Source organism: Aphelocoma coerulescens, chromosome 8 (assembly GCF_041296385.1).
Source record: "Aphelocoma coerulescens isolate FSJ_1873_10779 chromosome 8, UR_Acoe_1.0, whole genome shotgun sequence".
In the NCBI taxonomy this organism is placed as follows: Eukaryota; Metazoa; Chordata; class Aves; order Passeriformes; family Corvidae; genus Aphelocoma; species Aphelocoma coerulescens.
This window is the reverse complement of record NC_091022.1, coordinates 15,905,006-15,931,912: the sequence shown is the minus strand read 5'-3', so window position 1 is coordinate 15,931,912 and position 26,907 is coordinate 15,905,006. Positions and strand designations below refer to the sequence as shown.

The following is a 26,907-nucleotide window of genomic DNA, read 5'->3' as shown; positions in this document are numbered from 1 at the left end:
AATACTCAGCATTTCTCTAAGACATCTTTTATTGTACTGTTCATCAAAAATACAACATGTATTGTTGTTTCTTAGATTATGGTTTGTGGATCAATTATTTCATAGTCCTGCTTCCCACAAAAAGGGGCCATGGGTATGCAAGGGCAGTGCAGTTTCTGGTGATGCAAACAAAAGCTGTGTAGGATGGAAAAGCTAGTTATTTGAGCCACATTCCTGGGAAGAAGCTAAAGTGAGTATGCTTGGCCACTGCTCCATTTCTGTGTGTGGTATTAGTAGCACTATTCTACTGCAATGCACAGAATTCCCATGCAGAATGGAAGGTAGCATTTCACAGAACTGCTAACACCACTTAATGCCTTTAAGGCATCATGCTGTCAAGGGCAACAGCCAAGCAGAATTCCTGACAAGGAAGCTGCTGTGAACAGCAGGGAACAAGAACTCCGAGATCTGCTTCTTTTCCCTCATTTACTAAAATAATGCTTTGCTTTAACTTCTCCTGAGAGAACACCTTCCAAATCCTGAAGAGTTTTGGGCTTTTCAAATACTGATTTTCTTTTCTGTCTAATTTTTTTCAATTTAATGTTCATTCTTTTCTTATTGCATAATTCCTTGGCTGCTTTCTTGGTTGCAAAGGCATGGCCAGAGAACCAACCCTTGTTATGCCTTAGCCGGCCAAAGAATTTTCTCTTTTATGACCAAGTGGCTGGAAGAGTAACAGGAGGGAAGCTGAGCCCTGTCTAAGCAAGTCTGGACCTGTGGTATAAAACTTTTCGGAATAACACAGTGACCACGATACAGTGACCTAAATGAATATGCCATTTTAGACACCCTAGACTATTTTGTCAGGCCATAGATACTGTTTCACCAGGCTGTGAATCTTCCCCACTTAGGTTTCTTGAATAACTTGAAATATGGTTCTTCAACTTGGTTCTTCTAGAGGACGGGAGTGACTAGCACGAGGCAATGAGGCTTCTCCCTGCTATAGTAAATTGTACTTTATTATTTATTCAGTTGTAAGGACTGGAAATCCTAAGACTATAAAAAATACAGCTTCATTAGTTGACTAATGAGTTGTTCACTTGAATTGATTTCTACATCTGTAATTAGCTCAGAGGCCAGATCCTAAGCGTGCTCTCTGAGAAACACTTAAAAGAAATGAATGCTTTGCAATGCTTAGAATCACCTTCACTTGATTCACTGGTTAGCCCTCAGTTCATGCACACCCAGGATAATCAGAGGCTGTCAGTCAGACCAGCAGTTACTTACTATGTCCCACATGAAGTTAGTTACCCAATAGATAACAGGGCTCACACCACTGACAAACTGGAGGTGCTTGGCTTTTGTTACACGTTCTTGGATCAGGTATAAAACAAAACTGGCTGGTATAAAGGACATGGCAAAAATCACACAGATGGCAACAACAGCATCCACTGAAGTTGTCAGTCTACAACAGAGCACAAGAAGGGACCGTGAGCAAGGGAATGGATGCAACACAACACTATATTAGCATTTGGGGACTCTGGAGGGTGCTTTAAGATCTAGAAGTAGCAAGGCTGCTTTTTAAGTAGAAGATTTCCCCAAAATGTGAATAGCTAAATATGCTAAAAAACATGTGCTAAAAACACATGTACTAAAAAACGTGTTTAAAAACAACTTTTCCAGGTTGTTTTGGGGACCATAGCTAACAAATAAGACACTATTCCCTGATCTTTTACTTGCTTTATATAACTCAGTTTGACAGCCTTTTCCATGTGGGGCATCTCAAACAAGACATTTAGGCACAATAGCCAAAGTGCTCTGGAAGCAGGGAAAAGAGAAAAAGGCAAATTGAAGACAGTGAGATGAAGCACAGATTTTGCCTTTGTGCTATAATGCAAAGTTTTCAGTTTCATTGAATTATGATCTTAATAGGAGAGTGAAAAATCTTGTCTTTTTAGGGATCTCTTTTTCAAGAAATTATGACTTTCAGGATCTGGAATACACCAACCCTACTACATGCCACTGAAAATCTACCTGCGTGCTGTCCTTGGCACCAGGAGAGGGGTTGTTAACTACTTGACCTGTAGTCAATTATGGACAAGTTCTCATTCCATTTTTTATTACATGTTTTATTTCAGAAGTAAATGTATTGGATTTGGAGCATGAACAAAGATTTCAGAATCGTTGTGCTTGGGAATCAACAGAAACATGCAATAATGTATAACCAATGTTCATAGCTCCTATGTGGGATGGGAATGAACTCTTATGGAAATATAATGAGACATGAATATATTCTTGTTTAGAATAAAAACTTCAGAGAACAGCTTCCACATTCTGTCAGTTGAAATCTTTCTCCTCAGAGTGTGAGTATGCTGGAAGTTACAAGCTGCCAGGTGAGGGAGGGGTAAAAGCCAGAAGCAGAGCACAAGCAGACTTACACAGTGACTTCAGAGAGCTGCTCCTTGGTGAGGTTCAGAGGATGGTTTATAGCAGTGATCCCATGTTCCTCAGGGGCTTGGCCAGTCCTCAGATTAGCTCTGAGGATTGCATTATTGGCTATATTGAGGAAACTAACCATAGCATGCCATCCTTTATTGTTAAACCACACCTGAAAGAGTCAGAAATCACGGATTAATTTAAGAAGCCTTCACTGAGCTATGGGAGAAGACTTGGCTGCCTTTTATCTACTTTGGTGGGCAGGGGTGAATGCAGCACCAGGAAATCATAGTTTTCCCAGGCACAGTCATGCAGGAGGAGCTCACATACTATGCTTTTAAAAGCATTGGACAACTACTGTCACGGGATTTTACAGAATCACATTTTAGGATTTAGTGTGCTACTCAAAGTTTTTAGGACAGCAAGTAATACTAAGAAAATGATTTAAAAAAATCTCCCATTTGAAATACTATGAATAAGAATTACCTGTAACATGAGATACAGGGTTAATACCAAGTTATTTCTAAAGTGTATAATTTCAGCTCTTCTTGCATTTGGGAATACCACCAGCAGTATTCTCATAATTTGAAGTCTATGTCAAGAAAGTCTGTGAGTTAGCAGACTAATTCCAGCAAATACCTTAATATTATCTTCAGTTTCCATGTATTTAAGGAAATTAGGGATTTCTTTAGCAGCAGCAAGTGAAGTTTGTCCCTAAAACAAAAAAGAAAAAGCTAAAGATCAGCGCTCTGGGTGAAGTCTAATTCTGCAGTAACCATGCTTTAGTAAGGGACCGAAAAACAAACAAACAAAATTAAAAATCTTTCTTACTCCTGTCACATTCATCATTTGGCCAAGATCACTTAAAAAATCAATAATTTGATCTCCAGAAATGTGAAGGACTGGAAGTCTTCCTCCTACAGAAATTCCTCCATATCTAGTAAAGAGAAAAATATCATCAATAACTCCTACCACACACCCATAACTGTACATTAATGGAAATACTAAAACCCCACTTAATGCAGGGTTTATTTCTATACATCACATACTTCAGGTATAACAGTTTCTACTCTTTTTCTAACAAGTTGCATTAGGTCTTTATATTTTATTTTATATATATATATATAATATTTATTATTATATATATAATATTTTATTATATATATTATATATACATATCTATCTATATCTTTATTATTTACAAATAATAGAAGCTCTGTCTGTTTCTGAGAGATTTATGCCAGGATCCTGAGAAAATTATTTAGATAGAAGATTTGGAGAAAACAGTGACTTCTACAGAACAAAATCTTTAAATCAAGGTCATTGCCATATATTGGTTTAGACTGCACGGAGGACTAAGGACAGCATAGACCTCAGTTAAAATTTCTGATGCTCTGAGAGGAGCTGTTATTCACCAGTGTCAGTACCAGGCAGCACTCCATAATGATAAATACTATTGCACAAGATGAACTGAAGCCTAATCCCATAGAAAGCAATGGTTGCACATGAACAAGCAGATATTCCATGAAGAAAGGCAGTCATCCAGCTGCTATCTTTGAAGTGAACTCCTATTGCTGGTGAAAAATGAAATAATTTTGTGCTTCAGGCTAACCAGATTCTTTCTAAGCTCAGTAACTGCAGTGTAGACATCACACTGGGCTTAGCCGATATCTCTACCTAAGTGAACTAGTGGAATCTGGTTTATAACTACTGCACATGTACAGAGCAGGCAGGAGGAATTGTGGTTGTTACTTCTATATTTGATGGACTGGTGTCTAGGTTTCATCCAGCTCAAGTCCTTTTATTGGAGGGTTTGTATCTTTTCTGTGGCACTGAAAGAGCTGGGTCACTGCACTATTACAATATACTGTACTATCGTGTTGAACCTTTTCACCACACAGTTCTCATGAGTTTGACTCCTGTAGGTAATAAAACTCTGATAATCAGTTCCATTGTGAGCCTCTTGCCTTCGTCTCCTGCGGGGAGTTCAAACAAATATAACCCCTTGTCTTTATAAGGCCCTTCCTGATCCCCAGCCTATTTCCCACCGAAGCCATCTCTTTGTTCTACGCTATCTGCCACAATTCCCCTTGCCCATTTGCAGAAACATTGTGAGGCTTCCTGGTTAAAGAGAAATACATTGTTCATTTATTTACCGCCTTAATCTGTGAATTGGTTTCTTACCTCTGCTCATTGACCCAGTATTTACTCTTCAAGCTGAAACAGACAAAGAGAATCCCCTCTCAGTGCACAGAACCAAAGCCAATGATATTGTCAGGCTTAAATAAAAATTAAATTTGAATGCCTATAGTTTGCAGACCTCCAGTCTGCTAGTTATTACTTTGAATTTTGGGGTTGGCAGGACTTTTGGCATTCCTTGCAGTGTATTTTTGGCTTTTTGTTTTCTGACATGATTCATCTCCAATTCATACAGAGATAAGCAAGATTCCTAAAGTGGCAAATACTGGGCTATTCTAATCCATAATTAATTTATTTAAAAAGATATATCTAAAGCAATTATGACACATGCTAAGAGGAATCAGTCAAAGGCAGTCAACACATAGCTAATATAAAGGGAATTTCAAGAACTCTGCTGGGAACTGGAAAAGTAGCAAGACCTGAATGAGAGATAATAGGATGTGGAGGCTGCACAGCTAATTACCACACTCAACACACAGGCAAGCTGGGGAGCTATCAGTAGGATGGATATATCTGTGTAACATTGTCCTTTGGCTGCTCTTTAGCACGTCTGGGAAGCAAATGTTAATTAACTCAGGCAGATGGTCATGTTAGTGTGGTTACAGTTCTTCAGGGAGACAAAGCAGTATCTCTGCAAGGCAGTTCACCAATGCTGTGCAAAAGCACCATTTTTCTCACCATTAACATGGCATTCCATCACCACTGAAACCTAGCTCTGCCTAAAGGAGTACCTGATTATACAAATAGTTATAATTGAAAATATTGAGCTCCCCTAAAATCAGCCTCTTCCAGTCTTATATATATCAGAATATATATATATGTCATATATATATCTCAGAAATATAGACATGGTGCTCAAATCTACTGAATACTGTGGCAAATCAGGTGTTATGTCATTATTAAATAAGAATTTCATTGCCAGGTACAAAATACCATATGTGAAAAAGAAATAGAGATTCATCCCTACCTTCCTTTTATCAAAGTGGGATATGTTTTCACCAGAAAATCTGAAATATTTCTGTGGGTCAGATCTTGAAGAATTTCTGTGCTGCGTTGCACTCTCTGTCAAGAAAAAAACAACTAATCAATCACAAACTTTAGAGTGTCTTAAGCTATTAAGTGTTTGTCAGGAAAAGAGAAAAAGTAGCTTTGGTTCAGAGAAAATGCTCAGGTTCATAGTATCACTGAAAGAGAGTGTGTCAATCAGTAATGGGTCATTTATAGCCTAAACATCCTTACTTACTAAGACTTCAGAAGAAATCAATAAGTTTGTGATGCATGACACAAAACAGTCACATGTCACTCTGAAACAGTTATTTTCAACAAAGGTCAGGGTTGCTCAAGGCTTTTTCTTCAAAATGAAAGAAGGAAACTTTTCAAACAAAAAGACTGAGGCCCCAGTTAAAAAAAAAAAAAAAAAAAAAAAAAAGAGGTAGTTTCCTATGATTTAGCAACTTTAGGTAAAAATTAATACAAAAAATTCACCTTCACTAGCACATTAGATTGTTTGAATAAAAGTTACTCTTTTTTTTTAATATGAAAATGGGGCCACAGGACAACTTTGTTGAGTCTTTTACAAATACAGGGTCACTGTGAAATGTAAGACTTTGCACTCCTGAGTTTATCCCAAAGTAGAATATACTTTAAGAGGTTCCTGGGCAGCTTCAGATGGCAAACCTTGCAACCTGTAATGATCTGATAATGACCTAGGAAGTAAGTCTAGTGACCTTTCCAGAAATTCCTACATTTATCCACAGAGAGCACTGGATTACGTAGAAGACACATTACTGATGTCCAGATGATTCTAGATGAGAAGACTGGTAGCATCCCCATAGTGCCTTCATTAATTGAATTGTCTATGCTTAAACATAATTCTATTGACAATTATTTACACACTGTGGCTTTCCTGAAGACTCAAATGTGAACTGTTTCTTTCTGACAAGTTATACAAAACCATAATATCCTGCAAAATTATCAAGATAATATTATTATAAACACATTTTGTTTAGAGGACTAGAATCTCCACAAACAAATTAAAAAAACATTGCATCTTATTTGGAATTGAAGTTTTAGACTAAAGTTCTCTGAAATACACTAGCATGCAATTAGCAAAATTCAACTTTGTCTGTTGGACAGGGATTACTTGGAAATCAGAAATAACTTGGGATGCTGTGAGTAAGGTCAGAATCTAACCTCTATCAAATTTTTTTCTTCATAAACAGGAATTCTGTGGATATTTAAAACAACTTTGTTTTGTGAACAGTGATAGAGAAATCAAAGCAAGCTAAATCAGTGTTTTCAAGAGATTGTGTCATGGAAAGTGGTATAGTTACCATCCCTGGAGTGTTCAAAAATGTTAAGATGTGGCACATGGGGATGGTGTTCAGTGGCGAAGATGGCAGTGCTGGGTTAACAGTTGGACTCAATCTTAGAGTTGTATTCTAAACTTAATCATTGTACAATTCTATGAAAATTAGAAATATTTTAGTAATTTTTCTGCTGTGTTCAGCCTGGCAAACAGGAATATTAGAGATGAACAGTGTGCATGGTGAGACATTAAATTAGTGAGCTACTACTCTGAGAGTGGCTGCAATTCTGTTCTACTTCTTAGAAAAACATTTATAAAATGCAAACACTGACAGGCTGCAATTTTCCTTTGCTCTTCAAAAGAGCAAGCACATTTTATAAAGAGTATTACTAAGATCATTCATTGATAGGAGAGGTGGGAATGTATCTCTGTTTTCCTCCATACAGCATTAGTGGTTATTAAATAACTCATCTTCATGCACATGCATACATTCATTTTGCTAGCTTAGAACATTCTTGATAGCAATGGAACTGAAAGACATGTAAGAAATAATACTTTGGGGTTCACTGAATCGTATTTTTTCCCTTTTAATAGAGGACCACACTCCACATTTTTAAAATTGTGACTTTTTTTTCTTTTCTTTCTTTCCTCTTTCTCCCTCCTGCCCTTCCCTCCTTTAAAGAAAGGCAACCTTCTAAATAGAATTGTTCCTTGAGGCAAAAGAAAATAAAAATTATTTTTAAAAATGATGTGACAAATTGCTAAAATTTTTGTGATTTTCTTCTACATGAAAAGATTGCAATTTGGATGAAAACAGTAATCAAAATCTATTTAAATGTGCAAACTTTTCCAATATCTCTGAAACTGAATTCTAAATTCCAGCAAGTCTTGCTCTCTTGATAAAGAATACACTCAACTCCTTCCATGTATATTACCATGGCAAGGTACTTAGACACTGGTCCCTTTTCCAGCACTTGCCATGAAACTTTTCTACAAAGATTTATGGCACAAGGACACAACCTGTGGTGGTGGGAGGCCTCCTGCACCTGCAGGGCATTCTGGCAGCATAGTGAGTCTCTTGTGAGTGCTGCACTTGCAGGAAGGCGATGGATTCTCGGGGCTCCACTCTTGGCTCAGCAGGAGGCTGCTTAGGTTAGGATGAACAGCCGGTGTGTTCCAGGCAGTTGGCGTATTATTGCATGGGTAGTTCCTGTGCAGAAGAACAGAGCTTTAAGCTGTGCAGAGATAATGGTCCATGAGAAGTCACAAATCCACAAAATCACAATGCTCTAAGTAGATATTCCCCCCTCAGCCCTCATCCTGGGAGTTTTGAATAAGAACAACATTTTAGAGTACTTGGTACACATGAATAAATACAGTCTCCCCCCACATCTCTGCCAAGCTTACTGTCCTCAGCTTGCAGATAGGACACTGAAGGAACAAGGGGACTGGGTTTGATCCATTAGTACTCATGAAATCTACAGTGAACATATCTTCATGAAGAAACTATGATTTTTCTTTTTCATGCAGTGTCTTTTCTTTTTTTAAAGTTTCCTCTTTGTTTCTGCCATACCAGGTAGAGGAGAGGAACGGGAGAAGAGAGAACAACCAGAAGGTTCAAATTGCTGGATATCATGGCTGGGAAAGAGTCAGGAGAAAGGGAACAAATGTCAAAGCATAGCAAGCCAGTGACAAATGGCTCCAAAGCAGGACTCACAGGCAGAGTAAGCAGGTAGGACAACAAAAGTTGCAGCTCTAATAATGTTGCCCTCACTTCAGAATAATTTCTAATAATAGACATTGTCCTATTGCTACTTCACAATCTGAGCGATTGCTGAAGTTATTGCTTCCAAACACACCAATGGGAACAGGAGGAGCCTGAAGGGTCTCAGTCATGGAAAGTGCCAGGGAAGCTGAGAAGATTTGGGCCTGAGGTCACTGACATACTGACATAAACTTCAAGGTTGCGGAACTCTCAATACCAAGCTACTGGTTTCCAGTCAGTCACATTGGGCACTGTGAATCATTCTTAATCCAGTGGCAGTGTCATCTTGCTGTTTTTGTTATTTTTGACCCAATATTAGATATAGCCAACAACACACCTGAAACATTGGCTCTTGTGAAGAATCAAGCCAATTCATTCTTGTTTCACTACTCGAGTTCCACTAGAATTACCCTGCTAGAATGTCATTCAACAGAAATTAGCTAGCAACTTACAAAAGAGGTTGATTCTTCATGCAGCGAATTCCAAATCCTGGTTTATTCAAGAAAGCATGAGTAAGGGAGACCATCTGCTCATTGCCAGGACGTTCATTGCTAAGGGAATAAGATAAGACTTTCTCTATAAAATATTTTTTCAAACTATTGTACTGTAATACACATAGCAACTAGAGAAGGACAGCCATATGGCAGTACCAACTGCCCCCCTCCAAATGCTGATAATTCAATTATTTTATTTATGTAAAAACCCAGAATGTTCCGAGATGGTTGACAGGCTATGGTTCTTTTCTCCTAATACTAAGGCTGACTTCTGACAAAGTCCAATAGCAACATTCTCCAAAAAAGCCTTGAATCCTCATAGCTATTCTCTCAGCACTGTCACAGTCAGTAATCAGAAGATGAAAAACATACTCTGCATTTTCATTAGCTGAGGCCTGGATCTCCTGTTAAACAGGATATATAACTTTGTAAGTGTTGAGGTCCTGAATTCAGGTAGGAAGAGGAAAATACCAAAGTTAGAAAGACATTTGAAAGACTATTTGTTAGATCTACTAGCAGCTGTATTCTCCATGTGCACCAATTTCAAGCTATTTGAAGTCTGCTGATTCCAGTGAAGTGAATATTTTCTTACATCACACAGAGTGAGAAAAGAGCAGTGAGACGGGGCCCCATGATGCTAACTAAACCAAAGGGAGAAAAAGGTGTGTGTACAACAGATGTACTTTAAGTAATTCCTCTTACCTGAAGAAAGTAAACTGTTGTCCATAGATCCAAGGGTGTAATGTTAAGGCGGGATATTCTCCAAATGGAGGAATAATGACTGTAAGTACTAGAGACAGCAACACAAAACTAGCAGGGAGAACGACCTGCAGGGAACATGAAAACGTCAGAGTAGGTTATTATATAGGTGTTGTAGAGTGCCACTATACATACCCCATTTGTAAACAAAGGAAGGACAGCAAGATCACATAGATCCAATCTGGTTTAACTCCTGACCATCAGCAATTTAAGTTCCAGCACTTTTGCTTAAAATTCTGGTTGTCATAGAACTGTATTATGTTAAAAATAAAACACTGGGCTAATAGTGATAGAATCATGAACTTGGTGCAACTGATAGACTCCAGGCAGAAAGAAATAAAAGAAGAGACAGAAGAGTTGGAATCATAATTGCACTGTTACCCATTTGCAGCACCTCTATTGCTTTCCATAGAGCCATCATTGCTGGAAAGACCGTATTGAGAGGGTTGTGGGAAAGACTCAAGCACAGCACAAGTCAGTCAATACCTGTGCTAGGAAGTCCTTGTGGCTGCGGGAGGCGTGGTGGAAGCGTTTGATGAGCAGTGCTTTGATCTGCTGATGTACAAGCTGAAAGCCTTTATACTGTCGGGACCCTTTGCCTTCATTTTGATCTCCTGTTCTGCCTACTGGCATTCGAGAAGCGTCGTTAGTTTTTGGTGCGGTTTCTTCAGCTGGTTTGTTCTCAGTAGGAGTTTTGCCAAGAGCAGAACCATTTTCTTGAGTATCTCCTAGGTTAAGATGAGAAGCATCAGAGAAGACATTTTATCTTCCATGCATGAAGTAGCACAGATATTTTAATGAGGTCCAGGTTCTACCAACCGTATATATCATATCTTCAGATTGTTTTAATTACAACTGTTGCACTGTGGTTGTATTTAGTGACATCAAATAGTTAAACACTCCTCTTACTCAGCAGGATGAACAATTTAATCATCTATGTAGTTTATGGACTAAAAGTCAGCAAAGTAATTTTTATACAACTACAAAAGCCATTGACATCTGGGTGCTCGACGTTCCACTTTTATTTGCATAGTTAAGAACCTCATCCAATCTAAATACAAGTCTTTCTGCTGACTTAATCTTTTTTTTCAGATATCATGTCAGGCCCTAAAAACAGATATTTGCTGACCAAATTTATTTTGTCAAGAACACATAAAAGACTGAAAGTTCTGAAGCTCCTCTTTACAGAGTGTTCAGAATAAAAATAAGTCCCAAGAACAATTAATCAAATACGGATTTGTGGATCTATACCTGTTTTTTGCATTTCAGGGTCAGCTTCTGCTGTGACCTTTAGGAAAACCTGCCATAGAAAAATACATCTTCTGGTTAGGAAAAGAGTAGTTACAATAACCTGACCTTTAGAACACCATACATCATCCTTCAATATAAAAGAAAAAAATTTGGATACCTTTTCAGTACTTCATCTTATTACACAATCAGAGGTCTCTTATGAAATACCTCAGAAAATAAATGAACGAACAAAGATACAAGAAAAAGGGACACATTTCAGACTAATGGGTAAGGCTCCTCAAGGCTACAATGAAGTAAGGCTTAGATCCTCTCTCTAGGCCCTTCTCAAGGATTTTCTGAGTGTGCCACAGCTTATGGGAGTAGATTTTGAAGGACATACTAAGAATGACATGTTTAAGAACAGGAACATTTTGGGTGCTTATGGTAAGGTCAGCAGGTATTTCAATCTGTCTGTTACCTCTTCAAGTGGTGTGTCTGAAACTCCAAAACTGCTGAGTCCCAGGTCATCCAATGTTTCCTCCAGTTCTCTGAAGAGACTGGCATAAGATCGTTGTTTAAAGTTTTTATTGGGCAAAAGATAAATGAGTTCCTGACCAATGCTTTCAATTAATTTTGCTTCTGGGATATGATGGTGTATTACTTCAGCTAGCTCATTTAGATCTCCTGTGAAAAGTCAAAATAGTGTTCATAGAATGAATATTTAACCATACTAAGCATGATTTCAAAACCTGTTGTTTGCACTAAAAGGGTACTGGTCTATTACATAACTCACAGATATCTCAGTTAATTCTGCCCTGGGCTGGGCTATTTTGCTAATTATGCTTTGTATCTATGTAGCAGGAAACTATTTCAGGTTTGTTAATAAAACACAACAAAATCTTCAGGGATATCTACTTAAATTCTTCTCTCATGCAGACAAGCCAAAATTACTTTTTTTTCTATTTCCTTCCTCTATATATGCTTCAGTTTTCATTAACAAATTACACAAAACTCTTCACTAAACTTCTAAAGCACGCAAAGTTCATCATTTGTACCTGAGACCACATACACAAAAAGCGGCCAATGGTAGTCAAAACCACAAAGAACCCTCATTAAAGTCATGTTACAATACAATACAAATGTTAGACACAAGGACCAAAGAAGTGGACCTCAGCAGCATTGATCTGCAAGACAAGATTGCAGCATGAGAGGAGACATAGCTATGTCTTGGAATGCTGAACCATCCTGCTTCTTACCATCCAGTTCCAGCTCCGGAATGCCTTCTTCACCCCTGTGCACACAGCTGGAGCAGGAGCAGGAGCACTGAGATCCACAGCTACAAAATGACTAGCATGGACAAGCAAGAGATAGAAAGATGAAAGTGCTTCAGATACACTCAAAACAGGATGTAAGGGCTGTCAATATTTGAACAGCTTGAGTCCGTGAAAAATATGTCATATCCAGAGCATCTTGAACATATACTGAAAATCATCTGAAGACTGGATTAAGCAATGCAGAAAACATAAATCCATCTGCACAAATAAGTTCTAAACTGCATACAAAATACCTGGGAAAATGCAATCAGCAGGGGCCATGAGTGTGCCGACTGTGTTGCTACTAGGACTGGAAGCACTACTTTCAGCATAAAGAATCCAGAACCCTACTTTTCAAGCTGTGAGAGGCTGGTTTAGGTATGGATAGATGTAGACTTTTCTGGTGTCTGAGCTACTTACCAGACTACCTAATGTTTAAAATCAGTGTACTGCAAAAGCAAGAATCAGAAAGACCTGTATAAGGACAAAGGCAGCTTGAGAGTTGGAGTTGTTCAGCCTGGAGAAGGGAAGGCTCCAGGGAGACTTTAGAGACAGCACCCAAAGACAGCCACGAATGAGCTACAAGCATGTAGTGATAGGACAGGGGGGAATGGCTTTAAACTGAAAAGGGGTAGATTTAGATGAGGTATTAGGAAGATATTCTGTACTGTGAGGGTGGTGAGGCACTGGAACAGGTCGCCCAGAGACGCTGTGGATGCCCCATCTCTGGAACTGTTCAAGGCCAGGTTGGATGGGGTTTGAGCAACCTGGTCTAGTGGCAAGTGTCCCTGCCCACAGCATGGGGGGTTTGAACTAGATCATCTTTAAGGTCCCTTCCAACCCAAACCTTGCTAATATGATATTCATAATTATATCATCATAAGACTAACTGCAGTTTTGTACACAGTCTCAAGCAGCACTTAATTGCTTTTTACCTTGGTGCAGTGCAAGCATTATTTGGATTACATGTGCAGGGAGGGAGATACATACTTACAGTAGCCCTTCCCATTTTTGTGGTTCTCACTTTGCGAACAAGGGTGAGATAAAAGCCAGAGCCAAAAGAGTTCTTTAGGAATACAGGAGAGCCTGAGCAGAAGAGTTTCCCTTGGGATATGATGGCTACCCTGTCTCCAAGGATGTCTGCCTCATCCATGTGATGGGTTGATAGGATAATAGTTCTGCCTAGAAGGAACAAGGAGGAATGTTCAAGGCATGGACTCTCTCTGGAACTCAAAACTATGCTTTGCTTTTTGGCAATTATTTCTCTGCACCAAAGCCAGGTCCCAGGTTTGTCACAACCATAGGTATCTGTTCAAAGAATCTTGTTTACTTGTGTTCGTATCCCACTACTCATGACAGTTTACACAGCAGGCACATATTGCATCTACGACAAGTTTAAAATATCCTACCAAAAAAATCAAACAGTTTCTACTCTCAGATCTCTTACCTGGGCGATATTTCAGCAGAAGATCCCAGATAGATCGCCTGGAATATGGATCAACTCCAGAAGTGGGCTCATCCAGGACTACCACTTTTGCTTCACCCACAAAAGCAATGGCAACAGACAGTTTCCTTTGCATTCCACCTACCAGAGGACAAACACACACAGGAGTACAAGATGAGTTATATAAGTGGCAGGGATGTAATTAACATTGCTTTTTGGTGTGGGGACAAACTGATACAAACAAAATGAAACCCATCCTCAGACACATATCTACAAAGATAAATTAATAGTAATTTTTCTTCTGAAGTTCAAAACATGTCGTCCAAACTTTTTTTTTTCTTTAATATCTATTTTCCATCTACACATTGCCTTTTCTGATTCTTGCCAGAAGCAAAAGTAGGAAGATATGAGGTTTCCATGTTCTTTGGTGAAATGAACCAACTTTTTTAGTTACAGTCAGGACAAAGTAGTATAGGAACAGCTGGCTGTTTATACAAATCATCTTTGGAATCTGAGAGTTGTTCAAATACACTGTGTGCATTTGTATCTTCAGAATGGAAGAAACTACTCCTACCAAATAATACAATATTATGGAGCACTGATCCATACACTTGGGCAGCATAATAGTATAGTATTTCATTTGCCTTGAAATAATAGAAGATTGTATTTTGTTTCTTATATTAACCAATTATATATATATTTATTTATTTAAAACTAAAAATAGCTTTAAGTATATTTGCATTTGTTGTATATTTATAAGACATAGGAGCTTTAGGGACAGGTTGTGCCAGCTTTACTACTTGTACAGTCCCATTTACTCCTTGAAAATAAAGCCTCCCCACAGTGTACATTGATGTGTTAGAATATGGCCTCAAATATGTAACTCGAACAATAATTGCCCAAAGGCTGGGTAGGATGGGGCTGTGAGCAATCTTGTCTAGTGGAAGGTGGTCCTGGCCGTGACAGGGGGTTGGAACTAGATAATCTTTAACATCCCTGCCAACCCAAACCATTCCATGATTCTATGAATGACAAAGAAAAGGCTGCAGGAAAAACATCTTAGAAAATTCCTGTGGGCACCTGACAAATTCTGAGCTTCTTCATTCCTTTTATGGGTGAGGCCCATGTCTTCTAGCATTGTTTCCAGCTCTTGCTCAGCTTCATGCCTGGATCTTCCTTTCAGTTGAGAATAAAACAAGATGTGCTCTGCTACAGTAAGGCTGTGAAATCAGACAGAAAGGCAAGAAGGGAGGTTAAATGAATAAGCTAGTTTTTTTTCCCCAAGCAGCAATAAATTCACTCTAGATTTATCTTGCTAAAGGAAGAGAGGTTGCATTACCCTAAAAGATCTTCTTTGGGATCAACACACTTCACTTGGAGGTCATAGTCTCTTTCTTTGCCTTTTCAAAGCAGAACCTGCTACTAAAGGAACAGGTATAGCAGGCATCAAACCATCCATTTATGGGAATAAAATGGAAGAGAGTCTGCTGTTGAGATGAACACAAACTAATGGAAGTGAAGCTGGAAATCACCAGAGAAGGCAGTAAGTGGTTGGGTGGTAGTGAGAAATGGGCATAAAAAATCCTTCTACTGCACTGTCAATTTGGATTTTTTTGCTTTAGGAGTCCTAAATGGTAGTGCATGAACCTCCAGGCTAACTCCTGCTAACCCACACTACAACAAGTAACAGCAGGAGCACTGTCATTTTCCTAAGAAACTTTGCTCCCAGCGAAATGATACAGGAGATTTCTACTGCAAGATGTGATTTATTCCTCTGAAATACATCTACTGCCAGCACAGTAAGAGAAACAACACAGGCTTTGGGGATCTCATGCATACAGACTGGGATGCTTCTTAAAGCCAGTATGGAGTGACACTTACTGATTGAATAAGATGTTGTGCTGAGGGCACATCCCTAATCTGTGCCGAATGGAGTCCATGTGAGTCTGGATATCCAGGCCGCCAACCAGCACAGTTCCAGATGTGGGTGGGAAGAGGCCTGTCAGTATTGACCTGGGAAAATAAAATGAGGAAATTCCCCCCCTCCTATCTCTCTGTGCTAGATAAGGAAGCTACATCGCATGATTCCACTAGATGGAGCTTGATGACTTCTTACTATAGGCCTTGATGAAACAACTTCAGCGAAAAGCATGCAAGTACTCTTGATCTGCTACAGAGGATCTCATGGATCTGCTGACATCATTTTTGATACAACTGTCTATATGGTTCTGGCTTCCATTAAGAAACTGTTTTAGTTCAGCATGTTATATCACCCCAACATATAAATGGGCCTAAAATGAAGGTCAGTAGGATGAAGGTAAGAATAATGGTTTGAGGTCTCTGGCCATGCTGACTCATACTCTACACCTTTATTTTCTGTAAACTAGAAGACCAAATGTTATGTTGTAAATGAGTGGCATCTGTTACTACGTTTGGGTGATTAGTGTATTTTTCAATTTAAAAAAGCTCAAAACAGTAACAATTTTTGGTTTTTATCCTAAGAATAAACCCCTTCAAATTTACAAAATATTTCAGCAGATTAGGATGCTTTTATTTTGGGTTGAACATATTCATTGTGAAACAATTAAAAAAATAAAAAGGCAATTTAAAGTGCCTTTGAAATAAAGGTGTTTTAATTGAAAAATCCTAAAGTACTCTGCTGGGAAAAGTCATAATGAAACACATTCAGTTCTTTCGACATTTGATGAACTTGTCACAGATTTATAAAAGGTTTAGTTCACCAGTTAATCCTATTTTGCCAAATAAGGTTCTGTATAAAGAAAATTAAATATGGTAAAAGTCCAGCTTCCTGGGATGTTAAGTTTCTAGGACTAGAGGAACATTTTAATCTGGACATGGATCTTGCATGTGTGTAACCACTTGATTTAAAGAGGGCCTGTATTTTATACTCCTTTGCACACAGACCAAAAGATGTGGCTGACCTAGAGCCAGTTAGAGAAACCAAGAACACGTGGAATGTAGTGGCTTGCAAATTTTCAGCCCTTTCAGCCAGAAAATCCTTCTCTTTCTTCACCTATGGTAGTTTGGCCATGGGAAGTGAATTCTGGGGGAGAGAATTGCTTCCTTCTCTCTAGACTTTCACTTGTTTGTGTCATGCATTACCTCCCTCCCAGGGCTTTAGCTAATCCAGGATATCTTCTTTATGCCTGGGGGCAGCATTTCCCTGCCTGGAAAAAGCCTAATGTTGTGTGTCAAGCCAGCTACAGGGGCGATAGAGAGACAAGGGAAGAGGGAAAAGAGAAGACTGCTCCAGTAATAGAGCACTGCCCTGGATTTGCTTCTTCTAAAATAAGAGACTTACATGGTGGTTGTCTTTCCTGCTCCATTGTGACCAAGGAAGGCTGTGATCTGACCCTCATAAAAAGTAAGATTCATCCCGTCTACTGCTGGTTTGGGCCTGTTCGCAAAAATCTTCACCAGGTTCTGAATGCATACTCCTGGAATCAGTCCTGTTGGCTCGGGCTCAAATAAGGTATTTACTTGAAAGGCAAGAAATCAAGAATGAAAAAAGAATAAAAGCACCTGGTTTTAATCCTAGTTCTGATAACACATCAGTAAGTGCAGAATAGCACATACCCACTATAATACAGCATCATGTTCCAGGGCCAGATTCTCCAAGTCACACCAGTACCAAACTGAGGCCAGATTTGTAATTGTAGTGCAATTTAATGTTTAGATTTACCCTCATGTCAATGACATCAGATTCACCCTCATATCCATGACAGGAGAAGCAGAACCCAGAATTGTGGTGGTCTGTGGAGAGGTAACTCATTGGATCAGGGGAAGCTGAACATGCTTTCTGTTCTCACTGTGTAGCAGGAAGATTATTTGGAATTGTTTCCTGGAAATACTTAGATAGGTTGAGAGATTACATTAAACAAGCAGCAGATTGCCTTTCTAGCTTGGCTGAAATCTGCCATTCAATTAATCTGCCCAGCTGTGCAGTCTTTGACCATGATGCTTAAAAAACTTCCCCCAAACACAAACAAAACACAACAAAAAAAAATTTGCCTTTAATCCTGGTAGGTGAAATTTACCCCATTGCTGAGACCAGGTCAAGATTTAGATAGTAACATGAGCACTACATGAGATGGCTTCTCTCAGGATTAAAAATGCATTATTGCAAATAGCACCATCAGAACGTTTTATTGCACCAACTTCTAGACAAAACAAACTTCCTTTGAAGTAAATTAAGCCCTTGGGCAATGTGAATTATGGGAGTTGAGAAACTGAAACTAAAGACCCTGTCCAGTTTTGTTTACACAGAATGCTTTAGGCTTTGTAGGAAGGCTTATTTTGCAATTGCAGTTTACTTAAATTGTTCAGTACCCAGCAGGCCTGTGTGGAGAGCAGCCAATGCAGTCTGGGTGAAACCAGCCCCACCTCCAACAGTGGCCTGTGTGATTGTCATTATTGTCACCGACAATACTCAGGAAAAAGTTCCAAATATGCTGTACATGAGAGAGCTGTGTATACCATAGAACAGCTGAAATAATCATTATAGGATGGGTAGCTTTATTTTAAATAAAATTTTGTTTATTAATAATATTGCTTTTGCTTTATGAAAGGACTGTAGGTTTCCGTTACCCTTACTGGGACAAATACAAACATCTCTGTATTCACAGAAGTTCACATGGAGTCTGGCTTGATAGCTGTGCATATACTGGCAACTGAGGCACCTTCCTTGGTTTTATATGTATCATAAGTTTAATCCATATTTGCCTGCAAGACTCACTGACAAGTTCTGAGGCAAATTCTCTGATGATCTCCCCCAGTATCTGCTTGGCATCACCTGAAGGACACTGGTAGAGGGTTGAGCTCCCTTTTTTTTGTGATTCATATCTCTCCATTTTGATCCTATATCCTCAGTATCATTGAACTGTACTAGGTGTGCTCTTGGCTTCTCCACATGCCTCCCAGTTCCTGTGTGGGTGGCTGAAAGGGAAGACAAGCTTTTTTTGTGCAGTGACAGGCAGAAAGCCCTTCCTTTTTGGCCACGGAGCAGCTGGAAGCTGGGAACTAAGGAGCAAAGCACCAAAAAGATAAGGCGGGACTAGGAGAAGATTGGCTGAAATAACCTTTAACCTCTCCCTGTCTTTTTTCTTTTGAAGTCCTGTCCTGTTTCCATTCACCCTGAATGCATGTTTTCAGTGCCTACGTGAGGAGCTCTGATGACCCTACTTTTATCTCTAGCTTTTCAAGAGAGTCAGAATGGGCTCAGAGCTGCCTGTAGCAGTTACTTGTGCTACAGAATCCACATGCATTCCTCTGAGCATCTCATACAGAAAACTCCTCTGGCTCACCACAAAAGATGACTTTGGGGCTTGAAAACAAGGCAGATCATTCAGGAATTCTTAGGTGGTGGCTAATGTCAGCATCAGAAAAGGCTGCAGACAGACACGCAGAGCACTTCAGATAAATCCCTTTGAAACCAGCCTTTCCCTACAGATGCAAAACACACTAAAGATAGACAAAAAAAAAAAAAAAGGAGGATGGCTGGGACTAGGAGGGAAGAACATTCCTCTCAGCATAAGCATTTTAATTGAAGTCATGGCTCTGTTTAATTTTAAAAAGTCAGTGTATGTGTCTCTGAGGCTTCTCTCAGCATGAAAACTAACTTGCCAAAGAAACAGGCTGCATTTGCACGATAAAAATACAAGTTAAGGAGATCTTCTGGAAGGCAGCTGTCTTATGTGCAGTGGCTAAAATATTCTAAGGGATGATGAATGTAAGAGGAGTAAATAAGAGTCGCTGTCTCTCTTGTGCTTAGCTCTGGCAATTACATGCTATCACCTACTGGGCTCCTACTGGCTCATGTAGCTTGGCTCCAATCACTCCTATGTCTAGTTTGTCATGAAGTACAATGAGTATAGTATCTCAGAAGTACTCAGGTTGCTCTCTCTCCTTACTATTAATTTCATCTTTGTCCTGGACATCTGTCTTAGGCTTCCCCTGCTCGCCGGATTCTTTTTCTCGTTTGTGTTTACATTGTTTGTTTTTACCATCCTTCTTCCCCTGGCTGTCACTCTTTTCTTCTGTTTTTTCAGGTTCTTCAGATTTATTTGGTCTGCTTTCATTTTTTTCCCTTTCCATGGTCTTCTGATCCACACAGCCTTCTGACTCTGGACTTTTTTCTATATAAACCAAGAGTAACCAAGATTTAATTAACAAAAATTTAATATCCTCTTATCTCTGGAGGTACTTTGAGGAAAAGGAGATAGTCCTAAGCCTTGAGCTTTCCAAGGGCATTAACCATCAGTGTTTTACTCAGGTTAGGAATACAGCATTCAAAACCATCTAGCTTAAAATCTACTTCATGGTGTCAAGATCAGATATTTAAGGAAAACAACTGACAATTTTGAAATTGTAGACTCAGACTAAGACCCTGACTAATATGAGGTACATATTTTACATTTTGTCCATGCAGCTCTAGACCAAGTTCTTACCACATGAAGAGAAAGGCCATACAAACTTTTCCCAGATGTACAGGGAGTGAGAGGAGTTAAAACAAAATTAAAAAGTTAAATGAAAAGCAAATTGCTAAACTGCTACTTAGATTAAGAGCACCAGACCAGAATGAATGAATTGGTATTAGCTTCTAAACAAGAATTTCTGGCTTTCCAATTTGGTCTTAGACATTGCTAGCATGAAGGAAAACAGTCGCATTGGATCAGGCTTGAAGCAGGAAGAAAGTAGGAGCCCCTGAAGAGACTCTTTACATAACACAAATTGAAGCTGGCAGTCTAGAGTGAAACTAGCACAACTGTAATTTATCAGATGGCTTAGGACTTATTTTTGTTCTGAAACTTCACCATAACTTTCTGCTATAAGAAATTTTAGCCCACAAAACTGTATAAAATTACCTGGTGCACAAATAGTGACATAAACAAGTTCACTGCATCACCTATAATGGCAAAGTGGGGGGATACAAGAGTGCACCAATAGAAGTAAATTTTAAAAGTACCAACATCATTAGCTTCATTTTCCAGCATGAATTTACATTATCTGATATTTCTTATCCTGTTTTCCTCCCAGTACATTAACCAGTTACAATAAATTAAGAAAATGCTCAGTATTATCCTTGAAGAAAAGATAGGAGTTGTGAAAAGTTCTACAGTTGTTCAAGTAAGCTGATCCACTGTAGTTCTTCAAATAGGTAAGAATCACAATCTCCTACTGAGGAATTAATCAGAGATGACATTTCCAACTGTCCCTGCTTCAGAAAACCCAAGACAATGTTTGTAGAAGGGAGGATGAAATAACGATCAGCACAATCAGGTTACTTGAGATAATAATAGAATAATTTAGATCAGAAATGACTTCCAAAGACTTCCAGTTCAATCCTCAAAAAATATGGCCAATTCAGATCATGGCAACTATCTCCAAAGATGGATATTTCACAACCTTTCTGAACAACCTGTTCCAATATTCTAACCATCTTCATAATAAATATTTTTTTTTCCTTATATTTAATCAGAATTCCTGCTTTCCAGCTTATATCCATTGCCTCTCATCCTTCCACTAGACACATCTGAGAAGTCTAGCTCTTTCTTAGCTGTCTCTCTTCAGGCTGAGCAGACCCAGCTCCCTCTGTATCTCGTATGTTACATGCTCCAGCTCCTAATCAACTTGCTGGCTCTTTACTGAGCTTATTCAAGTTGGTACAAGGGTGGCACAGATTATGATCTTGCTTAGAAACTGAAAGTAAACAGACTTAAATTAGTGTCAAACTAGATAGAAAAGAATTAGGTTTAGAAAGGTAGGGAACCTCAGTGCAAGATTAACATTTCATGAATGGGTTGCTGAGCAATAAGAACTCCTTGAATGTCTCAAAAGGTGTTGGTTACAGAATGGGGGTTTGATGCTGTTTGTTAAACCAGGCTTTAAAGGCTCTCAGATGGAACAGTGACTCACCTCTAATGACTCTAATGAGAGCATACCACTCCAAGTTCAAAGGCACTTGCCAAGATTCCCAGAGTATGGCAGTCTCTCACCATTTGCAACAGCTCAGCTAATGGAAATGTTATACAGTCACCTTTAAGCAGATCAGTGAAGCTATTTCTAAAAAACAAAGTTTTAAAAGAACTCACCATCAGCAGTTGCTGTTTTCTCAGCTTCTGGGCTTCTAGAGCCAAACCAATATGATTCTAGCACAGGGAAATACCAAGGCTGTGGTAACCCATAGTCCCCTAAAACAAAAATAAGTAGGTGAAGTGCACTTCATAATTCCATGCCGGAGGAGGCACAAATTCATCTAAGCAAAGTCTGAGTATAAACACTTGCAGTCGTAGTGTTGCATATCAGAAGGTCAAACCAGGCACCAAGTACCTGACAGACAGATTTTGTTTACAGATTTTTTTTTACTTTTGGACAGCAGTAAAATATTCAGAAAATATGATGTGACTTGTCTTACCTTCTCTTAAGTACAATGTGGTTTAGTTAAAGAATGAAGCTATTCCCTGAATCCTTACCAACCAGGCAGTGGCTCACTGTTTAAAAGGGGATCCTAGCCTCACTCAGGGACTTTCTTTTGATGCCCACTTAACACTTGAGGGTTGACATGACTGAAAAGCTTTTTAAATTTACACTTATTCCCCTGGGGCTGAATTCACAACTGGTAATGAGAAAAGACACTCTGTTATTTCAGCACACAGCCTTTCAGGAAAAGTGACAACAGAGTAATCCTCTTCTTAAGCAAAAATGGGCTTTTTTAGTTAAAGTTACTACAGTTTGGATAAGAGACAGCACAATAATGTTACCTGTTCTCCTCAGGCCACATCAGAGTTACTAGAAGTCAACACTGCTTTCCTGGATCATGTTGACTTATAGAATGCAGGAATTTGAGCTTCTATGTTTAAAACTGGCATCTTTGTGAACATTCAAAATGAGCAAGGGGAATCTGTGATACTCATTGAAAGATGGTCATTTTTCTTAATCGAAAACCACTGTTTATGAAAGTGTCTGCTTATTTGTGAATAAACAGAAATTACCTGTGTTTCAGCCAACCACTTGTACTTCTATTAATGCACAGAAATGCTCTGTCTGCATTCACAAATAGTTTGCCTTGTTATGGTCTGAGTTATTCCCCTCTGAAACTGGTGGTTAAAACAACAGCTTCTTATTCAGGATTAATGCAAAATCCAAGTGATATTTGTTATGGAGCAGAATGCTCAAATAGCCAAAGGACTGTGGTTGGCTTCAGAGCAAACCTGAGCAGGACTAGAACCACAGAGTTCAAAGGATTATCCAGGGAACTTCTGTAGTAACCTCAAAGACTACAGCATTGATTTGGCAGGGCTGCATGTGTGTGACAGAGAAACACCATGAGAAATTCTACAGGAACAGAGCAGCAGAAAGACAGCAAGACATTCAGAGCAAATATTGGGAGGAAGTGAAGCTTCTAATTAGAAGCTCTGAAAGGTGTTACTTTTGTGTAAAGTGCTAACAGAAAAAAATGAATTTGTATCTATGAATAAAGAAACTCCTGTTGTTTAATTCCTGCTGTGTTAATGGAAATAGACCATTATCCACTCTTCTTTAAACAGAGTTGCAGAAAATAAAAAGAAAAAAAATAGTCATCTGCCAAGAACACATTCTGGAACTACAGTTCACATGCAGGAACAATAAATTAATGAAAAGAAGCTCACTTGCTTGTACAGCATGAGAGTTTGCACTTATTCTATTGTAACAACATTCATTATGAAGCAAGATAAACCATTTAAGCTAGTAGGACAAACCATTTTTTCACACAGAAAGTTCCAGAATTTTGTAATTGACAACAAAGAAAATCCTTTTGTGAACTCACACTAGAATCATGATTTCCATTTAGAAAAAAAGTAAATCCACACAGGAACTTCCACAACTGCCTAGGACAAGAATGTGTCTTAGGGAACAGTACCATCCTTTAAGAAACAGTTTGCCTAATGTGGCCAAAGTACATATATGAATTAGAACTGTTAAATCTATATTCTTAAAAATTAAAAGAAATCTCACTAGAAATGGTTGAAACTTCTCAAAAGAAAAGTATGTACAGAAATCGGATTTTAACAGATGATGTTTTTGTAGATTTATTTTCCATTTAAATTATAAAACAGGATTGAAATTGCATCCTCCTTTTTACTCTTTCTTCCTTTTTCATTCTTTTCAGGAATAAAACAGGAGAGAGAAAAAAGAAAGAGAAAAAAGTGGAAGCCCTTAATAAACCACTAGTGCTAAACTGGATAGGATTCACAGTCTATAATATCAAACATCCTGTTTCTGACAGTGAAATAACCAGAGACCGATTAGGCTAACACAGTTTACAGCAACTGCCACTAGTTTCTATGAATAAGAAACTGACATACCTGGAAAAACGTTATCGAGATACCAAGACAGTATTCCATAGAGAAAAGCATCAAAAAGCATCATGTTAATGGAAAAGAGAAAACTATATTCATCTCCTTCCAAGGGACTGGTTCTGATGTTACCCCACTGTAGGCCAAGACCTTGTTCTTCATAGCGTGACAAGTATTCCGTACCGAACCCAAAAGCTACTTGAGAAAGCAAACTCTGGAATAAAGGAAAAATGACATTCAAGCCTGACAGGGGGACAAACCCAAAAACAAATAAGAAAACAAAAAGCCACCACAACAACAACAAAACAAAAAACACAAAACAAAACAAAAAAACCTCTGACTTTTAGGGACTGAGCTTTAAAACTTGCCTAACAAATATCATGGGGAAAATTCTTACACTTTTATATTGGCCTGTAATGCTTAATTCTCTGCAATTCTAAGCAGTATTTAGCCATAGTAGACTGAATTCAACCTTGGCTGTACTTTCTTTAACTACTAGGCAACCTTCACAGATTGTTTTTTTTCTTCATTAATGTCTGTACAGAAAATACTGTAGGTGCATTTAGAAGTTTGCAGTGTACACCTTTGACTTTCTAGGAGAAACAAAATATTTTGTGAGCATTTGAGGCAGGGCAACTATGAGTAACATGACAGAAAGTACACCAGATGCTCAGGATGTGGAAAACCACAATTACTTCCCCTGTCATGTCTGCTAGCCAGTTCTCACACAACAAACTAATAAACCGGTAGAGTATCCAAACATCCTCTTCAATGTTGCACTGCAAAAACAGAGGAAGAAGTGCTACAGTGCTGTTTCACAGGACATGTAGTTTAGGAATACCAGACCTTAGGAAAATGAGGGGACAACAGCAAGTCTCATTGAGGTGTCATCATATGGCACTTAGAGCACTAAATAAAGAAACTTTGGTTTTCAGCAATACATTCTTTGTCCTTAAAAATTTAAGTTTTTAATTCATGCCCTCTACATAATGCACAGCCTGCTCTTATTATCCCTTGTAATTATCTCTTGTTCAGAAACTAACCTCTGAACAATAAAGGTAAGACAAAAGTACAGGAATAGACAGAAATATTCATGGCTCCTGGCCAGCAAATATCCTTTCTTACATGGATGTCTCCTCCTTCACTTTAAGATGAAAAGAGAGCTGCTTTTATGCTTAAACTGTGTGCTAGTTTCAAGATTTCTTCCTAAATCAGAATCTATCAGCGGCCAACCTTACTCATTTCCTGACTTAATGAGAGGATGAAGTTTTGTACATTATTGCATAATTGGTAGAACTAAAAAAGGTATATATTATACCTGTAGAGTACATCTATTAAGAAAGCTGATTCATAGCCATATTTACACTTAATTATAGCTTTTGAAGTGTTTTAGTTTTCTTCCTTTTTCCTTATATTTCCTAGTGCAAGAAGAGAAGACAGTTCCTTTACCTATGTGGTTAGAATGCTTGGTAAAAATGGGGAGACTAGCCTCACACACCTGCTCCCCTTCCTGACTCACTGGGCAACATAAAATCAGCCTGAAAAAATTTTGTAAGACCATGGTTCCATTTCAAAAAACAGCAAGAAGTTTCCAGCTCCCCTGACTTTTTAAGCATCTTACCTAAAATGGAAGAGAACCAACAAGGAAGCACTGCATGGAGAATGTCTACAACTTATTAGATGGAAGGTAATTCTCAGAGCTTTGGCACTTGGGTTTAATTCCTAACTCTGTGTTTCAGGTAAAGAAGGAATACGAACCTGAGGTCTTCTCATCCTTAGATATAGGGTGTTAACTAGGTTACAGCACATGAAAAAATGTGAAAATTAACTGTCACCATTTTGTGAACTGCCTTCATATTTATTAAATATACAAGAAGTTAGATTTGCTTTGACTTACAAGGAAGTATTCAAAACATTTCAAACAGTATGCTAATTTCCTGGCATTCAAAACATAAAATAAATTTTATTGCATTTTCTAAAAGCTATGAAGAGATCTCTTGCACTAGGCCTGCTAAAGGCTTACACACTTGCAATCCTTAATTATTTATGGGCGATTTAGAGGTCTCCCTCTCTGAGTCCAAAAAGCCAAGAGGAAGAGGTGTGCAATACTTTGTGATTCACATATGCACTGTGACAAGCTGAGCAGAGATGCCATAGAACCAGTGAAAAGCTTACTGCTAGGATCTTCAGATTAACAGTCAGACGGTCCTGCCAGGCAAAGCAGACAATGTGGGGCAGGTACAAGGTGAAGTAGATGACTCCACTGCAGGCAGCTGCCAGATTTGCTTTGGAGAAGAAGGTGCTGAACAAGAAACACTGCATTATGGTGGCTGTGGTGAATGTCAGTAGGAATAGAAAGAAGAGAAATGGATTGCTATAATGTAGCACTTGTCCACGCTGTAAGCAAAAGGAAAACAGAAAAATTTACAAGTATTTGCAGCTTTCTGCTAGCATAAAAGGTCAGAATTGCTATCGATGTGTAACATGTAATGAGTAATAAGCCAGTCTTTCTTACATAATATGACTTCTAACTCTCCCAGGTATTAGTTTCAACAACTGAGGTCATTACAATAACAAATCCTTCATCTAACTTTATCCCTGCTCTTGGATTGTGACTTCAGGTTA

At 38.6% G+C, this 26,907-nt stretch overlaps 1 protein-coding gene across 1 annotated transcript in view; it reads right to left on the bottom strand.

Annotated features, from left to right (window-relative positions):
- The window catches only part of ABCA4 (ATP binding cassette subfamily A member 4), a 71,675-nt gene that overhangs the window by 11,551 nt on the left and 33,217 nt on the right, over positions 1–26,907 (bottom strand). The window contains exons 16-37 of the mRNA XM_069022710.1: positions 26,458–26,679; positions 24,292–24,496; positions 22,039–22,137; positions 19,858–20,082; positions 17,250–17,427; positions 15,809–15,940; positions 15,008–15,147; positions 13,931–14,068; positions 13,478–13,665; positions 12,427–12,517; positions 11,649–11,854; positions 11,192–11,240; positions 10,427–10,668; positions 9,884–10,008; positions 9,140–9,238; positions 7,943–8,132; positions 5,582–5,676; positions 4,600–4,632; positions 3,247–3,352; positions 3,055–3,129; positions 2,418–2,587; positions 1,267–1,444 (exon numbers count right to left, since the gene is read on the bottom strand). Coding sequence (XP_068878811.1) covers positions 1,267–1,444; positions 2,418–2,587; positions 3,055–3,129; positions 3,247–3,352; positions 4,600–4,632; positions 5,582–5,676; positions 7,943–8,132; positions 9,140–9,238; positions 9,884–10,008; positions 10,427–10,668; positions 11,192–11,240; positions 11,649–11,854; positions 12,427–12,517; positions 13,478–13,665; positions 13,931–14,068; positions 15,008–15,147; positions 15,809–15,940; positions 17,250–17,427; positions 19,858–20,082; positions 22,039–22,137; positions 24,292–24,496; positions 26,458–26,679 — 3,186 coding nt within the window. The remainder of the gene's footprint in view (positions 1–1,266; positions 1,445–2,417; positions 2,588–3,054; positions 3,130–3,246; positions 3,353–4,599; positions 4,633–5,581; positions 5,677–7,942; positions 8,133–9,139; positions 9,239–9,883; positions 10,009–10,426; positions 10,669–11,191; positions 11,241–11,648; positions 11,855–12,426; positions 12,518–13,477; positions 13,666–13,930; positions 14,069–15,007; positions 15,148–15,808; positions 15,941–17,249; positions 17,428–19,857; positions 20,083–22,038; positions 22,138–24,291; positions 24,497–26,457; positions 26,680–26,907) is intronic.